Source organism: Neofelis nebulosa, chromosome 5, assembly GCF_028018385.1.
Source record: "Neofelis nebulosa isolate mNeoNeb1 chromosome 5, mNeoNeb1.pri, whole genome shotgun sequence".
Classification (NCBI taxonomy): domain Eukaryota; kingdom Metazoa; phylum Chordata; class Mammalia; order Carnivora; family Felidae; genus Neofelis; species Neofelis nebulosa.
The window spans coordinates 9,370,243-9,385,330 of NC_080786.1; the positions used below are offsets into that span (position 1 = coordinate 9,370,243).

Here is a 15,088-nt window from a genome sequence, read left to right on the forward strand (position 1 = left end):
TTGCTCTGCTGGCCAGGCACTGCAGAATACTAGGTTATAAAATGAGGTTCTATACTTTCTAAATGCCCAGAAGATCTTCAACCACAATTCTTTTTTTTTTTTTTTTTTTTGGGGGGGGGGTCCACCAGTAGTAAACCTACTAGCCAAGTCAGTATCTCACACCCAAAATTTTATTCGTGAAACCAGGAACACCCACAACTGTGAGTGTTACAGAAACCTGGTCTCAAGAGTCCTGAAGCTAAGCTTCATCAATGGGCTCCACGGGGCTCTCAAACCCCCTGGAATGACTGCACTTTCCTGGAGAGGCTGCCATGGCATTCATCTCAAACAGCAATAATCACTAATGGAATAAAACCACACGCCCTGCAGCAAGAACCTGAAAAAACAGGGAAAGATGAAACACCGTGTTGCATACCCGTTAAGCCAGCTTCTTGAGGCTGAGATAAACTCTTAAACTTCTAAAACTTGGTTTCTAGTGTTCGAGTGCCCTCTAGTGGCTGCTTCAATTGTGACAACCAACGGCTCAGAGCAGGAACGAGTACAGAATGAAAAAGTTTAAGTAACAGCATACAGGAGTACCTGGCACAATTCCAAGGTACTCTGTGCACGTCTCATCCAGAAGAACTTAGCTCACAACATAATATGCATAACTAGGAAGTTTCCCACATATATCATGACCCACGATTACATTTTTTTCGTAAGTATACTCTTCCCCAAGGTCCATTTCAAATTAATAAAACATCAGCAGCCCCCAGAAAAGAACAGTACACCAAGGAAAGACGTGAGAACCTCAGGAACTAACACCCATCCCCTCCCGTCAATGGAGGCAGTATCAAGAATGCAATGGTATCTGATAAGGGACGGCCACCAGGAGTCGGGGGACACAAGGTTTCCAGTCCCTGAGGAGGGACCGGCCAACGTGCTGGCCAACGAACACCCTGAGTCCACACAGAGACAAGTTCAAGAACTCGTTCAAGAACCACCCGATCTGACGGTCTCGGTGACAGCACCGACGGCAACTGCCAGCGGGGACAGGCCACAGGCCACGGGCCTGGGGCCAGGGTGTGAGCTGAGCACATCGCCCAGGGTGACTGACAGGTCCCTGGTTGCCGCAGAGGCCTTCTGCCCAGACCGACGGCAATTCCTATGGCAGAACATACTTCCTGTAATCATGGCCACCTGGAGCCCCGAGCACAAAGATGCCAGCCGGGCATGGGCAACCTCTCAGCACTAGCCTTGGCCTCCAGCCGGTCTTCCCAGACTCTGCCCCAAGGCACCCCCACACCTGCACACCTTCCATGACGGCTACCTACACACACACCTCTCCTTCAGGGTGTCCACAACCAAGGGGGAACTGACCCTCTAAACAAGAACCTTCTCACCCTCAGGACGTTTCTGAGTCTACAGATCGGTCTTTCCCAGAAAACATCCTACTGATATCTAGGACAACTGTCTATGCCTAGGAGATTCATTCAGGCTTGCCGCCCAATGCTGTGGCTCACTATTCACAACGCTATTTAGTATTCCGCTCTGTGAGGGTGACACGCTTTGTTCTACTGTTGACAGACACGGGAATTATTTCAAATTTAGGGCTATTACAAATCATGCCGGTCATACACATTCTCGTGTGTCATTTGGTACCCTGGGTGACAAAGGAGGAGATGCTGGCTTACAGAGGAAAGATGTGCTCAATTTTTTTTTTTAATTTTTTTTAATCTTTATTTTTTCAGAGAAAGAGACAGAGCACAAACAAGGGAAGGGAAGAGAGAGGAGGAGACACAGAATCCCAAGCAGGCTCCAGGCTCTGAACTACCAGCACAGAAATCGATGTGGGGCTCAAACCCACGGGCTGTGAGATCATGACCTGAGCCGAAGTGAGACACTTGACTGACTGAGCCACCCAGGTGCCCTGAGATGTACTCAGTTCTTGAAGATGATCACCCAGCAGTCTTCCAGAGTGGCTGTGCCCATTTACATCCCCACCAGCAGCACAGAAGCCCTCCTTCTGCTCAGTACTTTCGCCAACATTTAGGACTGAGGCTTTTTAATTTTTGCCAATCTGGTGACTGTCTTGATATCTCACGTTGGTTTTGACTTGCAATTCTCTGATGCCTCAGTATTTCGAAATCTCAAAAGACAGCACATATCCAGATTGAGATCATTTTTTTTTTTTTTTTTTTACAGCATCTACCACTATGAACCTAGTCCATCCAAGTCACCATCACCATCTGAACTACTACATAGCACAGGCTCTTAAAGTGCTTTCTCTGATTCGACCTTGCCCCTGTCCTTGTAACAGACAGAGTGATTCTCTTCAGATACAAGCTACATGGAGGCTCTCTGCTCAAATCCTCCAGTGGCTTCCCATCTCATTCAGAATCAAGTCCCAAATCTGAGCAGGGCTTACGACAAGGCTTGGGACGACCTCGCCCCTGGCGACTTCACTAACCCCATCTCCTGCCAGGAGTCTTCCTCTTGCTCAGTTCCAGCTACATCACCTCCATGCTGTTCCTCGAAACATGCCAACCGCTCCTCTGATCTCCAGTCCTTTGCACCTGCGGCTCACCCAGCCGAGGGACGTGCTCCCTCAAACCCTTCAGGTCTCTTCCTGGATGTTCCTACCCCAGGCTTTCTCTGGCCAACCCATCTGAAATAGTGCCGCCACCACCTCATCCTTCCCAGACCCTACTATCCTCCTCTAGCTTTTCCGCTGCTGGGTGGCTCAGTCGGTTAAGCGTCCGACTCTTGGTTTCAGCTTAAGTCATGATCTCATAATTCTTTAGATCGAGTCCCGTGCTGGGCAATGTGCTGGCAGTGAGGAGCCTGCTTGGGATTCTCTCGCCCTCTCTGTCCTTCCCCACTCATGCTCTCTAAAATAAATAAATACAAAATAGTATTTATATAGTAAATATTTATAGTTAAAATGAATCAATACAAAATAAATAGAAAATAGTAGCTGAATTTCTTCTAGAAGAACGTGCCTGGAATAATGGTCTTCCTGCACATAACACACTACCACACCCATAGCAGACACTCAATAAATGTTCAAATAGTAAAAGAACAACGAATTTGCCTTTTTCTTTCCTATTCCCTTCTCCTCTACCCTTCCAGATCTTCTAAAGCAATGTAGAATTTACTTCCATACTACTATTCATTTTTTAACATTATTGAATATATATATATATATTCAATATTCAATATATATTCAATATATATATATATTCTTTCTGAAGAATCCATTCTCTCCAGGTCACATGTCACAACATTAACAGCTACTATTTGGACTTAGATGCTAATGGAGTCCCTGTCTATATTTGCTGCTTCTTTCTGTTACCTTAAGATTTGTTTTCAGACAGCTACTCAAGCAGCTTGCTCGAGTACAATTTTTTAGAAATGTGGGTGAAATTAAGATGGAGTCTCTGAATTTCTGAAAAAGTCTTTTGTCCTCAAAAATCAAACAATAGGATGGCTGTACTGAGAAATTTAAGGTCACACGATCCCGTAAGTGTTGTTCTTTTTCTACCGCTTTCTTAGTGTTGGTCTAATTCCACTGCGATCTTCAGCTGAAACAGTGTTACAAATAAATTATATGCAAGTCTAATTCGCTTTTGTTTACAACCTGAGTTTTGGTTTTCTTTTACTCTTTATAATTACAAATTTCACCAGGATAGGCCTAATTATGGGTCTTTTTTCAGTATCTTGCCTGACATTTGGTGAAACCTTTCATCTAAAGATTGAGTCTTTTTTCAGCTCAGGGTGAAATTTTCTTCTATTATTTCTTTCATGAATGTTTGCTTTGATCTCTTCTTCTGGTAATCCCATTATGTTTATCTTTGACAAGTGCTGTCCAACAGGAATACAATTCAAGCCACAGAGGTGATTTAAAATTTTCTAGGAGCCATATCAAAAAAGAAAAAAGTGAAATTAACTATAATAATTTATCCATCCAAATGTATCCAAAAATATTATCTGCATAAAAATACATTATCAAAAATAACCAAATAATATTTTTATCCAAATAATATTCAGTCATTTGAAAATGTAGTCTATAAAAAATGTACAGGTGAGATGCTTTTTTCTTTTTTCATATGGAGTCTTCAACATCTGGTATGTGTTCTCTACTTGAAGTTCATCTCAATTCAGATTACTTTTTTTTATTTTTTTTAATGTTTATTTATTTTTGAGAGAGAGAGAGTGTGAGTGTGAGAGTGTGTGTGTGTGTGTGTGTGTGTATGTGTGTGTGTGTGTGTGTCAACAGTGAGAGCAGGAGAGGCAGAGAGAAAGGGAGACACAGAATCTGAGGCAGGCTCCAGGCTCTGAGCTGTCCGCGCAGAGCACGATATGGGGCTCGAACCCACAAACCGTGAGTCATGACCTAAGCTGAAGTCAGACACTGGTTTTAACCGACTGAGCCACCCAGGTGCCCCCAGACCACCTGCTTTTCAAAGGCACTTTTTCAAAGTGCCTGCCATACTGGACAGACCAGATCTTCCAGAACTATCTTTCATGCTTTAAGTTCATAATTTTTTAACCTTTCTTTTTTTCTTCTGAATCCTAAGAGAATTCTTCCAGCTGATCTTCAGAGTTTGTTTATTTTTGAGAGAGAAACAGAGCAAGTGGAGGAGGGGCAGAGAGAAAGGGAGAGCAAGAGAATCCTAAACAGGCTCTGCACTGTCAGCGAGGAGCCTGACGCAGGGCTCGTACTCACGAACCATAAGATCATGACCTGAGCCAAAACCAAGAGTTGGACACTTCCTTGACTGAGCCACCCAGGCGCCTCCCTGATCTTCAAATCCACTCACTCCACTTCTAAGATACTCATCCTACTTATTACAGCACCTATATGACAGTCATATTTTATATCTTCAGGGCTCACTCTTCATGGCACGCTGCTCCTGAGCACTGACTGCCAATTTTGATTACCCAGTCTTCTAGAATGTCACGAATAGGTCTTAGAATTTTTCTTTAACTTCTCTTTGAACTCCTACAGCCACTCTATTTCATTGGAAACCCTTGTTCTGAGTCATGAGAAGCCACCCTCCAACTTTTGAGCTACTAAGCCTCTGTGATGAGTGATACTGCCCTAGCTGCTTGGTATTTTAGATTAAAAGTCTAGTTTATTCCTCTCTGATAACCAAGGTGGGTACCATCAGGAGTCACACTGGTCCCAGAAAATAAGAAAAAAGGTTAGACTTAGTACCATTTCCTTTAGTAGCTCAGAGATCTCACAATTTGCAGAAAATGGGGATGGAATTGAAGCAAAGGAAATCCAGTGACCTTAAATGAACCGTCCATTCGTATCTACTCAGAAGAGGGCTAAGTGGGATGCCATCCCAGCAACTGGCTGAGGTACCAGACAGCACAGGTACAGAACATTTTTCATCGCTACAGGAAGTTCTATTGGACAATACTTGGCTAAACAATTCCTCTTAAAGTCTCAAATACCACACCACCAGGTTCTGGCTCTACAAAATCCCCTCTCCTTCACACTTTCTCTTTCCTTCAGGAGTTCTTAACCTTGCCCCTAAAAGCCTTGGTTCTTTTCACCTATTTCAACTCTTGACACTCCCCAATCCAAGGGGAAATGGACACTCAAAAAGGCAGTGCAACAGATTTCACTTAGTGGGACTTGAATTTACTGATTAAGAGATGCTTCCCAGTATCAGTAATCGAAAGAAATGGTGTACGCTTCAAAATATCTTCCAAGCATGCACGTCCATTAAATACTGGGGTCACAGTCAGAAACAACTGACAACTGATGAGGATGAAAATACTAACTTCAGGGTAAAAAGGAGTTTAATCTGAATTACGAGCTGTGCTTCACTAGGAAATAAATTAGGTATAATAAGATGTTAGAGAGACTACGAGGAAACTAGCAATGAAATAAACCTTATCCAAAAATTACTGAAACAGTAATGAAGAGAGCCTATAAGCATTTTAACTCTGCCATATCACCTTTAATAACAGAACAGGTTGCAAATGTGTGGCTGTGTTTAAGCCTAAGAGCCTACTGAGCCTATTTTACGAATGCCACAACCCCACAAAGAAAAACTTACGTGAAAGTCAACGAAAGTTGCGTGTTCTAAATCACAAAATCAGAAATGTTTTTTTTTTTGTTTGTTTTTTGTTTTTTTTTTTTTTGCCATTCATAACATTTCAGTAATAAAAGAGAATTACCTCAGTAACAGGTGTATTTTCCTGGAGCTCAGTTGTGTGTGAGGCCAGTAAACCAATCACCCGAGCAACCTTGGCCCGTCTGTAAATGGAGAAAAATAAGGTCTGAGGAGAACTAGGAAACCAAGTAACATCACACAATTATGAGCACTAACATAAAATAAAAATGGGATGTGCTGGGGTAGGCATGTACTCCGCCATGAATATGGCCCCAAGAAACGCATGCTCACATACAGGAGACATGAACAGCAACGCCCTCTGCAGAACCGGTCGTGATGTGACTAAAGCTGAACAAGTTGTGCTTTAATAGAAAATGCAAAATAAAAATTTTGAAAGCCCTTAACCAGAGAGGAGAAGGAAAATGTAATTAACCATTTTATTTCTGAGTAGAGCAGTATTTGGCTGAAGGTTATGTTCTACTTGTTAGGCCAATGATTGTAGACATAAGAGATAAAATATCAGAACAGTTAAACATTTATATATCCACTTTTACAGTAATTTTTATAATCATGGATCTTATAAATATTGTTCCAAAAACTACTAGTTTTAGTGAAGTTTCTGTTTCGTTATCCAACAGAAAATAAGGTGATAAATTATTAAATATCATTTTCAGGTGGGAAATTTTATTTCATGGAGAAAATTAGTCATAAGATTTTTTTTAATTCAAAAAAATGGTTGAATGTGTGAGTTGATAAGAACCATATTCTTTTTCCTTTTTTTTTTTTTTTTTTTTGAGAACCATATTATTGATGCTTTTGCACATTCTCTGGGCTAATCAGTGTTCATGTCAGCCAGAGAACCTCTGCTTTTCTGGTTCTTAAGCTACACAGGACCCAGGAGGGAAACAAATCACACTGAGAGAAGAACCATAGGAAAGTGTTCATGTTGTCAGAACTCTAACATACAGACATAATTCTAACAGATTTCAACACTTCTTGAATTAGCCATTCACATCTCTTAACCATATACAAACTGAAAAAGTCCTAGGTTATTTGTATGATTAGTATTCTGCCTCTAAATAAAAAGAGTATACTGTTTTTTAAATTTTAATTCCTTAGTCAACGTTATGGAAGTTTCAGGTACACAACAGTGACTCCACAATTCCATAAATCACCCAGTGCCCATCATGACAAGTGCACTCCCTAATCCCCATCCACTATTTCACCCATCTCCCCACCCAACTCCCCACTCAACTAACCATCAATTTGTTCTCTACAGTTTAAGAATATGTTTCTTGGTTTGTCTTTTTTCTTTGCTCATTTGTTTCTTAAAATTCTACATATAAGTGAAATCATGTGATATTTACCTTTCTCTGGCTTATTTCCCTAGCATTATACTCTAGCTCCATCCATGCTGTTGCAAATGGCAAGACTTCATTCTTTTTATGGCTGAGTCATATGCCATTGTGAATATATACCACATCTTTTTTACCCATCCGCCTATGTATGGACACTTGGGCTGCCTCCATAATTCAGCTATTGCAAATAATGCTGCTATGAACATAGGGGTGCGCGTATCCCTCTGAATTAGTGTTATTCTTTGCATAAATACCCACTAGTGTGATTACTGGATCGTGGGGTAGTCCTATTTTTAATTTTTGAGGAACCTCCATACTGTTTTCCACAGTGGCTGCACCAGTTTGCATTCCCAACAGTGTACAGCGGTTCCTTTTTCTCCACATCCTCGTCAATACCTGTTGTTTCTTGTGTTTTTTATTTTAAGCCATTCTGATAGGTGTGAGTTGATATCTCATAGTTTTGATTTGCATTTCCCTGATGATGAGTGATGTTGAGCATCTTTTCATAGGTCTGTTGGCCATGTGGATGTCTTCTCTGGAGCAATGTCTGTTCATGTCTTCTGCCCACAAATAATTGGATTATTTGTTTTCTGGGTGTTGAGTTGTAGAAGTTCTTTATATATTTTGGATACTGATATGTCATTTGCAAATATCTTCTATCCATTCCACAGGCTGCCTTTTATTTTGATGTAGTCCCAACAGTTTATTTTTGCTTCTGTTTCCCTTGCCTCAGGAGACAGATCTAGAAAAATGATGCTTTCCCCGACGTCAGAGACATCACTGCCTGTGCGCTCTTCTAGGATTTTGATGGTTTCGGTTCTCACATTTAGACCATTCACCCATATTGAATTTATTTTTGTGTATGGTGTAAGAAAGTGGTCCAGTTTCATTCTTTTCCATGTAGCTATCCGGTTTTCCCAACACCATGTGTTGAGGAGATTGTCTTAAATTATACTTTAAAAGTGATCAATTTGGAAGAAAAAAAAAAAATTGGTAGGACATTGGACCAGAAGTTACAAGGAAAAGCATCTAGTCAGTGATCTGCCACCGACCCATTTTGTGACCAAAGCCAAGTCAATTATGCTTCAATTTCCAAACGTGTAAAATTTCAAGGGAGAGATGGATTAACTTCTGAATTTTTTTTTACAATGAAAACACAAATGCTTATTATCAGAAACTGACTAATGAATTAGAGGACGCAGAGCAAAAGCTTACTTTATCTTAGTTCAAAGACAAGCCCAAAGTACTTATGAGACACTAAATTGTTTTTTCATTCTACAAAATTAAATAATGCCTACAAGATTTATTCAAGTAAAAGAAAAATGTATTACAATGTGCTAAATAAATGTTTCCACCAATCTCACCAGAAACCACTCTATCAGAAAAAGAAAAAAACAGACTATCTTAAAACCCTTATAGTTTTAAACTATCAACTATTTAAAGTAACAAAACATTCCTTAGTCTATACCAAATACTTACATACAGCTGTATCTACATATGATGCCCTCAAAAAACTGGCTTCTTCACATAATCAGCCCCTTGTTTAAATATCACCATTTCAGGCACCCCTGGAGTCCCAATACCCTGTACCTCACAAGTGTCCCCATACTCAGGACAGCATCCGCACTGACCAATAACCTTTCTGCAGTGACAGGCACGTTTCCTATCCACACTGTTCAATACAGTATCCATCACATACATGTGACTAGTGAGCACTTAAAATATGGCTGGTACAAGTAAAAAAAAATTTTAAATTACTTTTAAATGTAAACTTTAATAACCACATACAGCTAGTTGTTACCACATTAGAGCAGATCCAAAATGCTCCAGTTCCTTCTTGGGTTTACTTGTTCATTATCTGTGTCCCCTACCAGCCTAGAAGGTCCACAAATGCAAGACTTTGTCTTGCCCAACCCCACAAGCCCGAAGACAGTACACCTCGCATCAAGTAGGCCCCAATAAACGTTTGCTGAATGAACAGGACAGTGACATCAACAAAGATAACTAAAGATGTTAGTGGAAAAGGAGTGGATAAATATAGGACTGTACATGGTAAACAAAAGTGAAACAGGGTTTCCAACATAAATCTCAAAAAGAAAAAAAATTAAGGCTAACATCATCCCTTGTAAAAAAAAAAAAAAAAAAAAAAAAAAAAAGATCCCTTGTAAGAAAAAGCAGTACAACCTACAAAGGGCATCGTTATACACCATGTAACAAAGAATTAAAAGTTAACCCAAGAATAGTGGGGAAATTCAACCTGCTTCTCTTCCAAGCACAGCAAGAAGGCCACATGAATACATACATACATACAAGCATCCATAATAAAACTATGAAGGTCAAAGTAACAAATGTATATACCAAACTTACTACAATCTACCAACAGTGACCAAACTTATACAATGAGAAGCAGTATAGGGTGGTGTTTATCACCCTGAAGTTAAATGTTCTGGGCCTAGCCTTGACCCCACCATGATGAAGAAGGGAGGACAGTTCCTTGGGTTACTGACTCATCCTTCATGTCCCTGGTTACTTTGATGGACTGACTACAATATGTACCTAATCAAGGTGCTCAGAGAATCAAAAGAGATAATCCTTGCCAAGAAATTACCATGTCGTCTGACATGTAATATGTGCTGTGTGGGTTAGCTATTATTACCACGACACATTAATAACATTTTTAAGAATAATTTTATATTAGACCACAAAGATAAATCCACAGACTCCCCCAAGGCAGAAATTATACAGAACATACTATGTTATAAAAGTGCAACAAGAAATATAAAGCAAAAAAACCTAAATACTCGTAAACTCAGAAGCACTTCTGTGTCTGATGTGTCAAATGAAAATTGAAAACACCGATCATTCATAATAATAATCGACAGAAGTAAAAGTGAAACTAAGGAGACATTTTGCTGCTTTATGTAGCAGACTGGACACTGACACTCACCTTTCTGTTCTCTCAAGGGTCAGATAAATGAAAACCAAATTTATAATTAAATGATAACCAGCAGTGCCTGGGTGGCTCAGTCACTTGGGCATCCAACTTCAGCTCCGGTCATGATGTCACGGTCCATGAGTTCAGGCCCCGCATCAGGCTCTGTGCTGACAGCTCAGAGCCTGGAACCTGCTTCATGTTCTGTGTCTCCCTCTCCTCTGTGCCTCCCTCTCCCTGTCTCTCTCAAAAATAAACAATGTTTTTAAAAATTTATAATTAAATCTTCTGTAAACAGAAAGAAGGACTGAAAGTGGACCAAAACGTACAAGGAAATCCCAGGTGACGAGCACAGATGAAATCATATTGACAGAAGATGAATAGAAGAACTCCCTAAGAACCACAGATAAAGACAGATCTTCCCAAGGAAGCCCCAGAGACTGAGTCAACTGAAAGAGAAGACAAGGACGAGCCACCGGACAGCCAGATTGCACACCTGCACAATGAACGAGTGAGCCAACCAGGTCCTGCTGCCTTCCCATCTCCCTCCTTGGTAACACAGAATAAACCCTGAAGCCCTGGTCTCCAGGACAAAAATGGAATATTATTCCGACGGTAAAGCAATCTACCCTGAGGTGGAAACAGATGTAGATATGGGGACCAGAGACCGCTGTCCTCTACACCAGATAGTAGAGCAGAAAAGGGGGTTAATGCAGAAAAGCCAGCTCCGTCCCCAAGAAAAATCCATCCTCGCAACTCCTCAAGAGGCCCACGGCTTGCCTGCCTGCTCTCCAGCCAGCTGGGCTCCCAACATACAAGTCCATCAGTCAACGGGCATCACCACTCACGTGTCAGCTCTCCCTTTAAAGAAGCTGCTGCCAATTCCACTACTAGATATTTGCCCAAAGGATACGAGAATACAGATCCGAAGGGGCACACGCACCCTAACGTCTATAGCAGCATTATCAACAATATGCAAACTAGGGAAAGAGCCCAAATGCCTAACAACTGATGATTGGGTACAGAAGTGGTATATATGCACAATGGAAGATTACACAGCCATCAAAAAGAATGAAATGTTGCCATGTGCAACAATGTGGATGAAGTGAGAGTGTATCACGCTAAGCGAAATAAGTCGGTCAAAGACAAATACCATATGATTTCACTCATACATGGAGTTTAAAAAACAGATGAACATACAGGAAGGAAGGAAAGAAAGAGGGAAGCAAACCAGAAGAGACTCTTGACTACAGAGAAGAAACTGAGGGCTGATGGGGGGAGACAGGTTGGCAGGGGGGCTAAATCAAGGGTGGGTATCAAGGAGGGCACTGATGATGGGCATGGAGCGTTATACATAAATGCGGAACTGCCAAATTCTACTCCTGAGACCAGTATTACACTCTATGTTAACTAGCTAGAATTTAAATAAAAATCGGGAGAAAAAAAAAAAGTTGCTGGAGAAACAGACTTAGAGAAGCACAGAGAAAACTGGTATCGCCAACTTCTATCCCGATCAGTTTAACCATTTACTCGTACAACAAACTCAGTCCCGAAGACCACTAAGGATCTGAGGAACGAGCAACATTAAAAAGCAAGACCGTGATGAAAAATAAGACCCGACCTACAGGCCGAGGAGATAAGAATCTAACTTGTATAATCCTAATGTTTAACCCTGAATATTTGTTATTATACTTAACCCTATATTCTGTTCCAAAACAGAATTTTTATAATCCTACAATTTATCCTCAAATTCAAAAGTACACAAATAGGCCAAATACAAGCAGTTAGAGAAAAGGGTCAACCAGAACATGAAAGTGAAAACCAAAATGTAGTATGAGTGTTGAAATACAATAGAGATTCTCCAGAATAAGATGAGCAGGGATAAACATCAAACTTGAAAACTCAAAGACAAAACCAAGGAAGAACACCGAAAGAGTCTGGAAGTTCTTCAAAAGCCTGAAGAATTACCACAGGACCCAACAATTCCACTACTAGGTATACATCCAAGAGATGTGGAAAAAAAAAATGTCCACATAAAACCTTGTGTGAAAATGTTCACAGCAGCATCATCCTCAACAGCCAAATTTGGAAACAACCTAAGTGTTCATCAAGAATGGATAATCAATGGGGCGCCTGGGTGGCGCAGTCGGTTAAGCGTCCGACTTCAGCCAGGTCACGATCTCGCGGTCCGTGAGTTCGAGCCCCGCGTCAGGCTCTGGGCCGATGGCTCGGAGCCTGGAGCCTGTTTCCGATTCTGTGTCTCCCTCTCTCTCTGCCCCTCCCCCGTTCATGCTCTGTCTCTCTCTGTCCCAAAAATAAATAAAAAACGTTGGAAAAAAAAATTTAAAAAAAAAAAAAAAAAAGAATGGATAATCAAGATGTTGTATTATCTGTACAATGGAATACTATCCAGTCATAGAAAGACTGATGTAGTGGGCGCTCAGGCGGCTCAGTCAGTTAAGCGTCCGACTTTGGAGCCCCACATGTGGGCTCTGAGCTGTCAGCACAGAGCCCAGAACTGGCTTTGGATTCTGTCTCCCTCTCTCTCTGCCCCTCCCTCGCTCCAGCGTGCGTGCTCTCTCTCTCTCATAAATGAATAAATGTTAAAAGAAAAAAAAAAAAAAAAAACTGAAGTACAGGGGCACCTGGGTGGCTCAGTCAGTTAAGCGCTCAACTTTGCTTCAGGTCATGATTTCATGGTTCATGGTTCAAGCCCCGCATCTGACTCTGTGCTGACAGCTCAGAGCCTGGAGCCTGCTTTGGATTCTGTGTCTCCTTCTCACTGCCTCTGCCTCTCTCTCTCTCTCTCTCTCTCTCTCTCTAACGCTGAAAGAAATGAAGTACTGACAAACCATATGCTAAGTGAAAGAGGACAGACACACACACATCACATTTTGTGCATTTCACTTATACAAAATATTTGGAATGAGTAAAGCTACAGACAGAAAGTAGATTAGTGGTTTGCAGGGACCAAGGGAAAAGGGGCAATGGACATGGGGTTTCACTGGGTGATGAAAATATTCTGAAATTAGATAGTGGTGTGGTCACACAACTTTGTGAATATGCTAAAAACCACTTAACATCGGGTTTTCAAAAAACAATTGTCATCACATCTACAAACTAAAAAAAACACAGAATCTAAGAGATGAGGAAAAAGCATTTGACAAAAATCTAACACCCGTTTATGTTAAAAAGCTTTCAGTAAACTAGAAATAGAGGGAGAATTTTTTCAACTTGGTAAAGACTATCTTCAAAAAACCTAGAGTCAATATCCTACTTAAATCTGGGAAACTCAAGATTTTCCCACTAAAAATCAAGGCTGTTGCCTCTCACCACCATTCCTCAATGTCATACTAAACGCTCTAGCTAATGTAGTAGGACAAGAAATAAAAGGTAGACAGATTAAGAAGGAAGAAATAAAGTTCTTTGTTCACATAAGATGTGACTATAGAAAATCTTAAAGAACTGATGACCCCCCCATCCCACTCCCAAGCCAAAAAAACAAACAAACAAAAAAAAAAACTATAGGAACTACGGATTATGACAAGGTGCAGGATACAAGGTTAACATCTAGAAGTCAATCACTTCCCTATATACCAGCAATTAACAAGTGGAGTTTGAAATAAAAAACAGGGTGCCTGGGTGGCTCAGTCAGTTAAGCGGCCGACTTCAGCTCAGGTCATGATCTCACGGTTCTTGGGTTCGAGCCCAGCATCGGGCTCTGTGCTGATAGCTCAGAGCCTGCAGCCTGCTTCAGATTCTGTGTCTCCCTCTCCCTCTGTCCCTCCCCAGCTCACACTCCGTCTCTGTGTCTCTCAAAAATAAAATAAAAAACGTTAAAAAATACGTATTTGAAATACAAAACACAATACCATTTACATCAACACCCAAAAATGAAATCCTTGTGAATCTAACAATGTATGTACAAGATCTATATGATTAAGTACAAAACTATGATTAATGAAATCCAAGAACTAAGAATAGAAAGGTATTACATGTTCACGGATCAAAAGACTCAATATTATCCCGATGTGAGTTCTTCCCAACATGATCTCGAGATTCGATATACTTCCAAAGTCCTACCAAGTTAAGGAAGGAAAACCTCCAAACTCATTCTATGAGGCCAGCATTACCTTGATGCCAAAACCAGACAGACCCCAATAAAAAGAACTACAGGCCTATATCCCTGATGAACGTAGATGCAAAACTCCTCAAAAAGCTACTAGCCAAAAGGATCCAACAATACACTAAAAGAACGACCAAGTGGGATTTATTCACCATGATCAAGTGGAATTTATTCCTGGGCTGGAGGGCTGGTTCAATGTCCACAAATCAATGTGATACACATTAGTGAAAGAAAGGATAAGAACCACGAGATCCTCTCAATAGATACAGAAAAGGTGTATGACAAAATACAGCATCCTTTGATAAAAAACCCTCAAGAAAGTAGGAATAGAAGAAACATACCTCAAGATCATAAAGGCCATATACAAAAGACCCACAACTAATATCCTCACTGGGGAAAAACTAAGAGCTTTCCCCACTGAGGTTAGGAACACGACAGGGATGTCCACTCTTACCACTGTTATTCTACACAGTATTGGCAGCCCTACCCTCAGCAATCAGACAACAAAATGAAATAAAAGGCATCTAAATTGGCAAGGAAGAAGTCAAAGTTTCACTCT

At 40.9% G+C, this 15,088-nt stretch overlaps 1 protein-coding gene across 6 annotated transcripts in view; it reads right to left on the reverse strand.

Moving 5' to 3' along the window:
• Positions 1-15,088, reverse strand: part of ULK4 (unc-51 like kinase 4) — a 153,035-nt gene that overhangs the window by 87,893 nt on the left and 50,054 nt on the right. For all 6 annotated transcript variants that reach the window (XM_058729532.1, XM_058729529.1, XM_058729530.1 and 3 more), the window contains one exon: positions 6,178-6,256. In XM_058729532.1, coding sequence (XP_058585515.1) covers positions 6,178-6,256 — 79 coding nt within the window. The remainder of the gene's footprint in view (positions 1-6,177; positions 6,257-15,088) is intronic.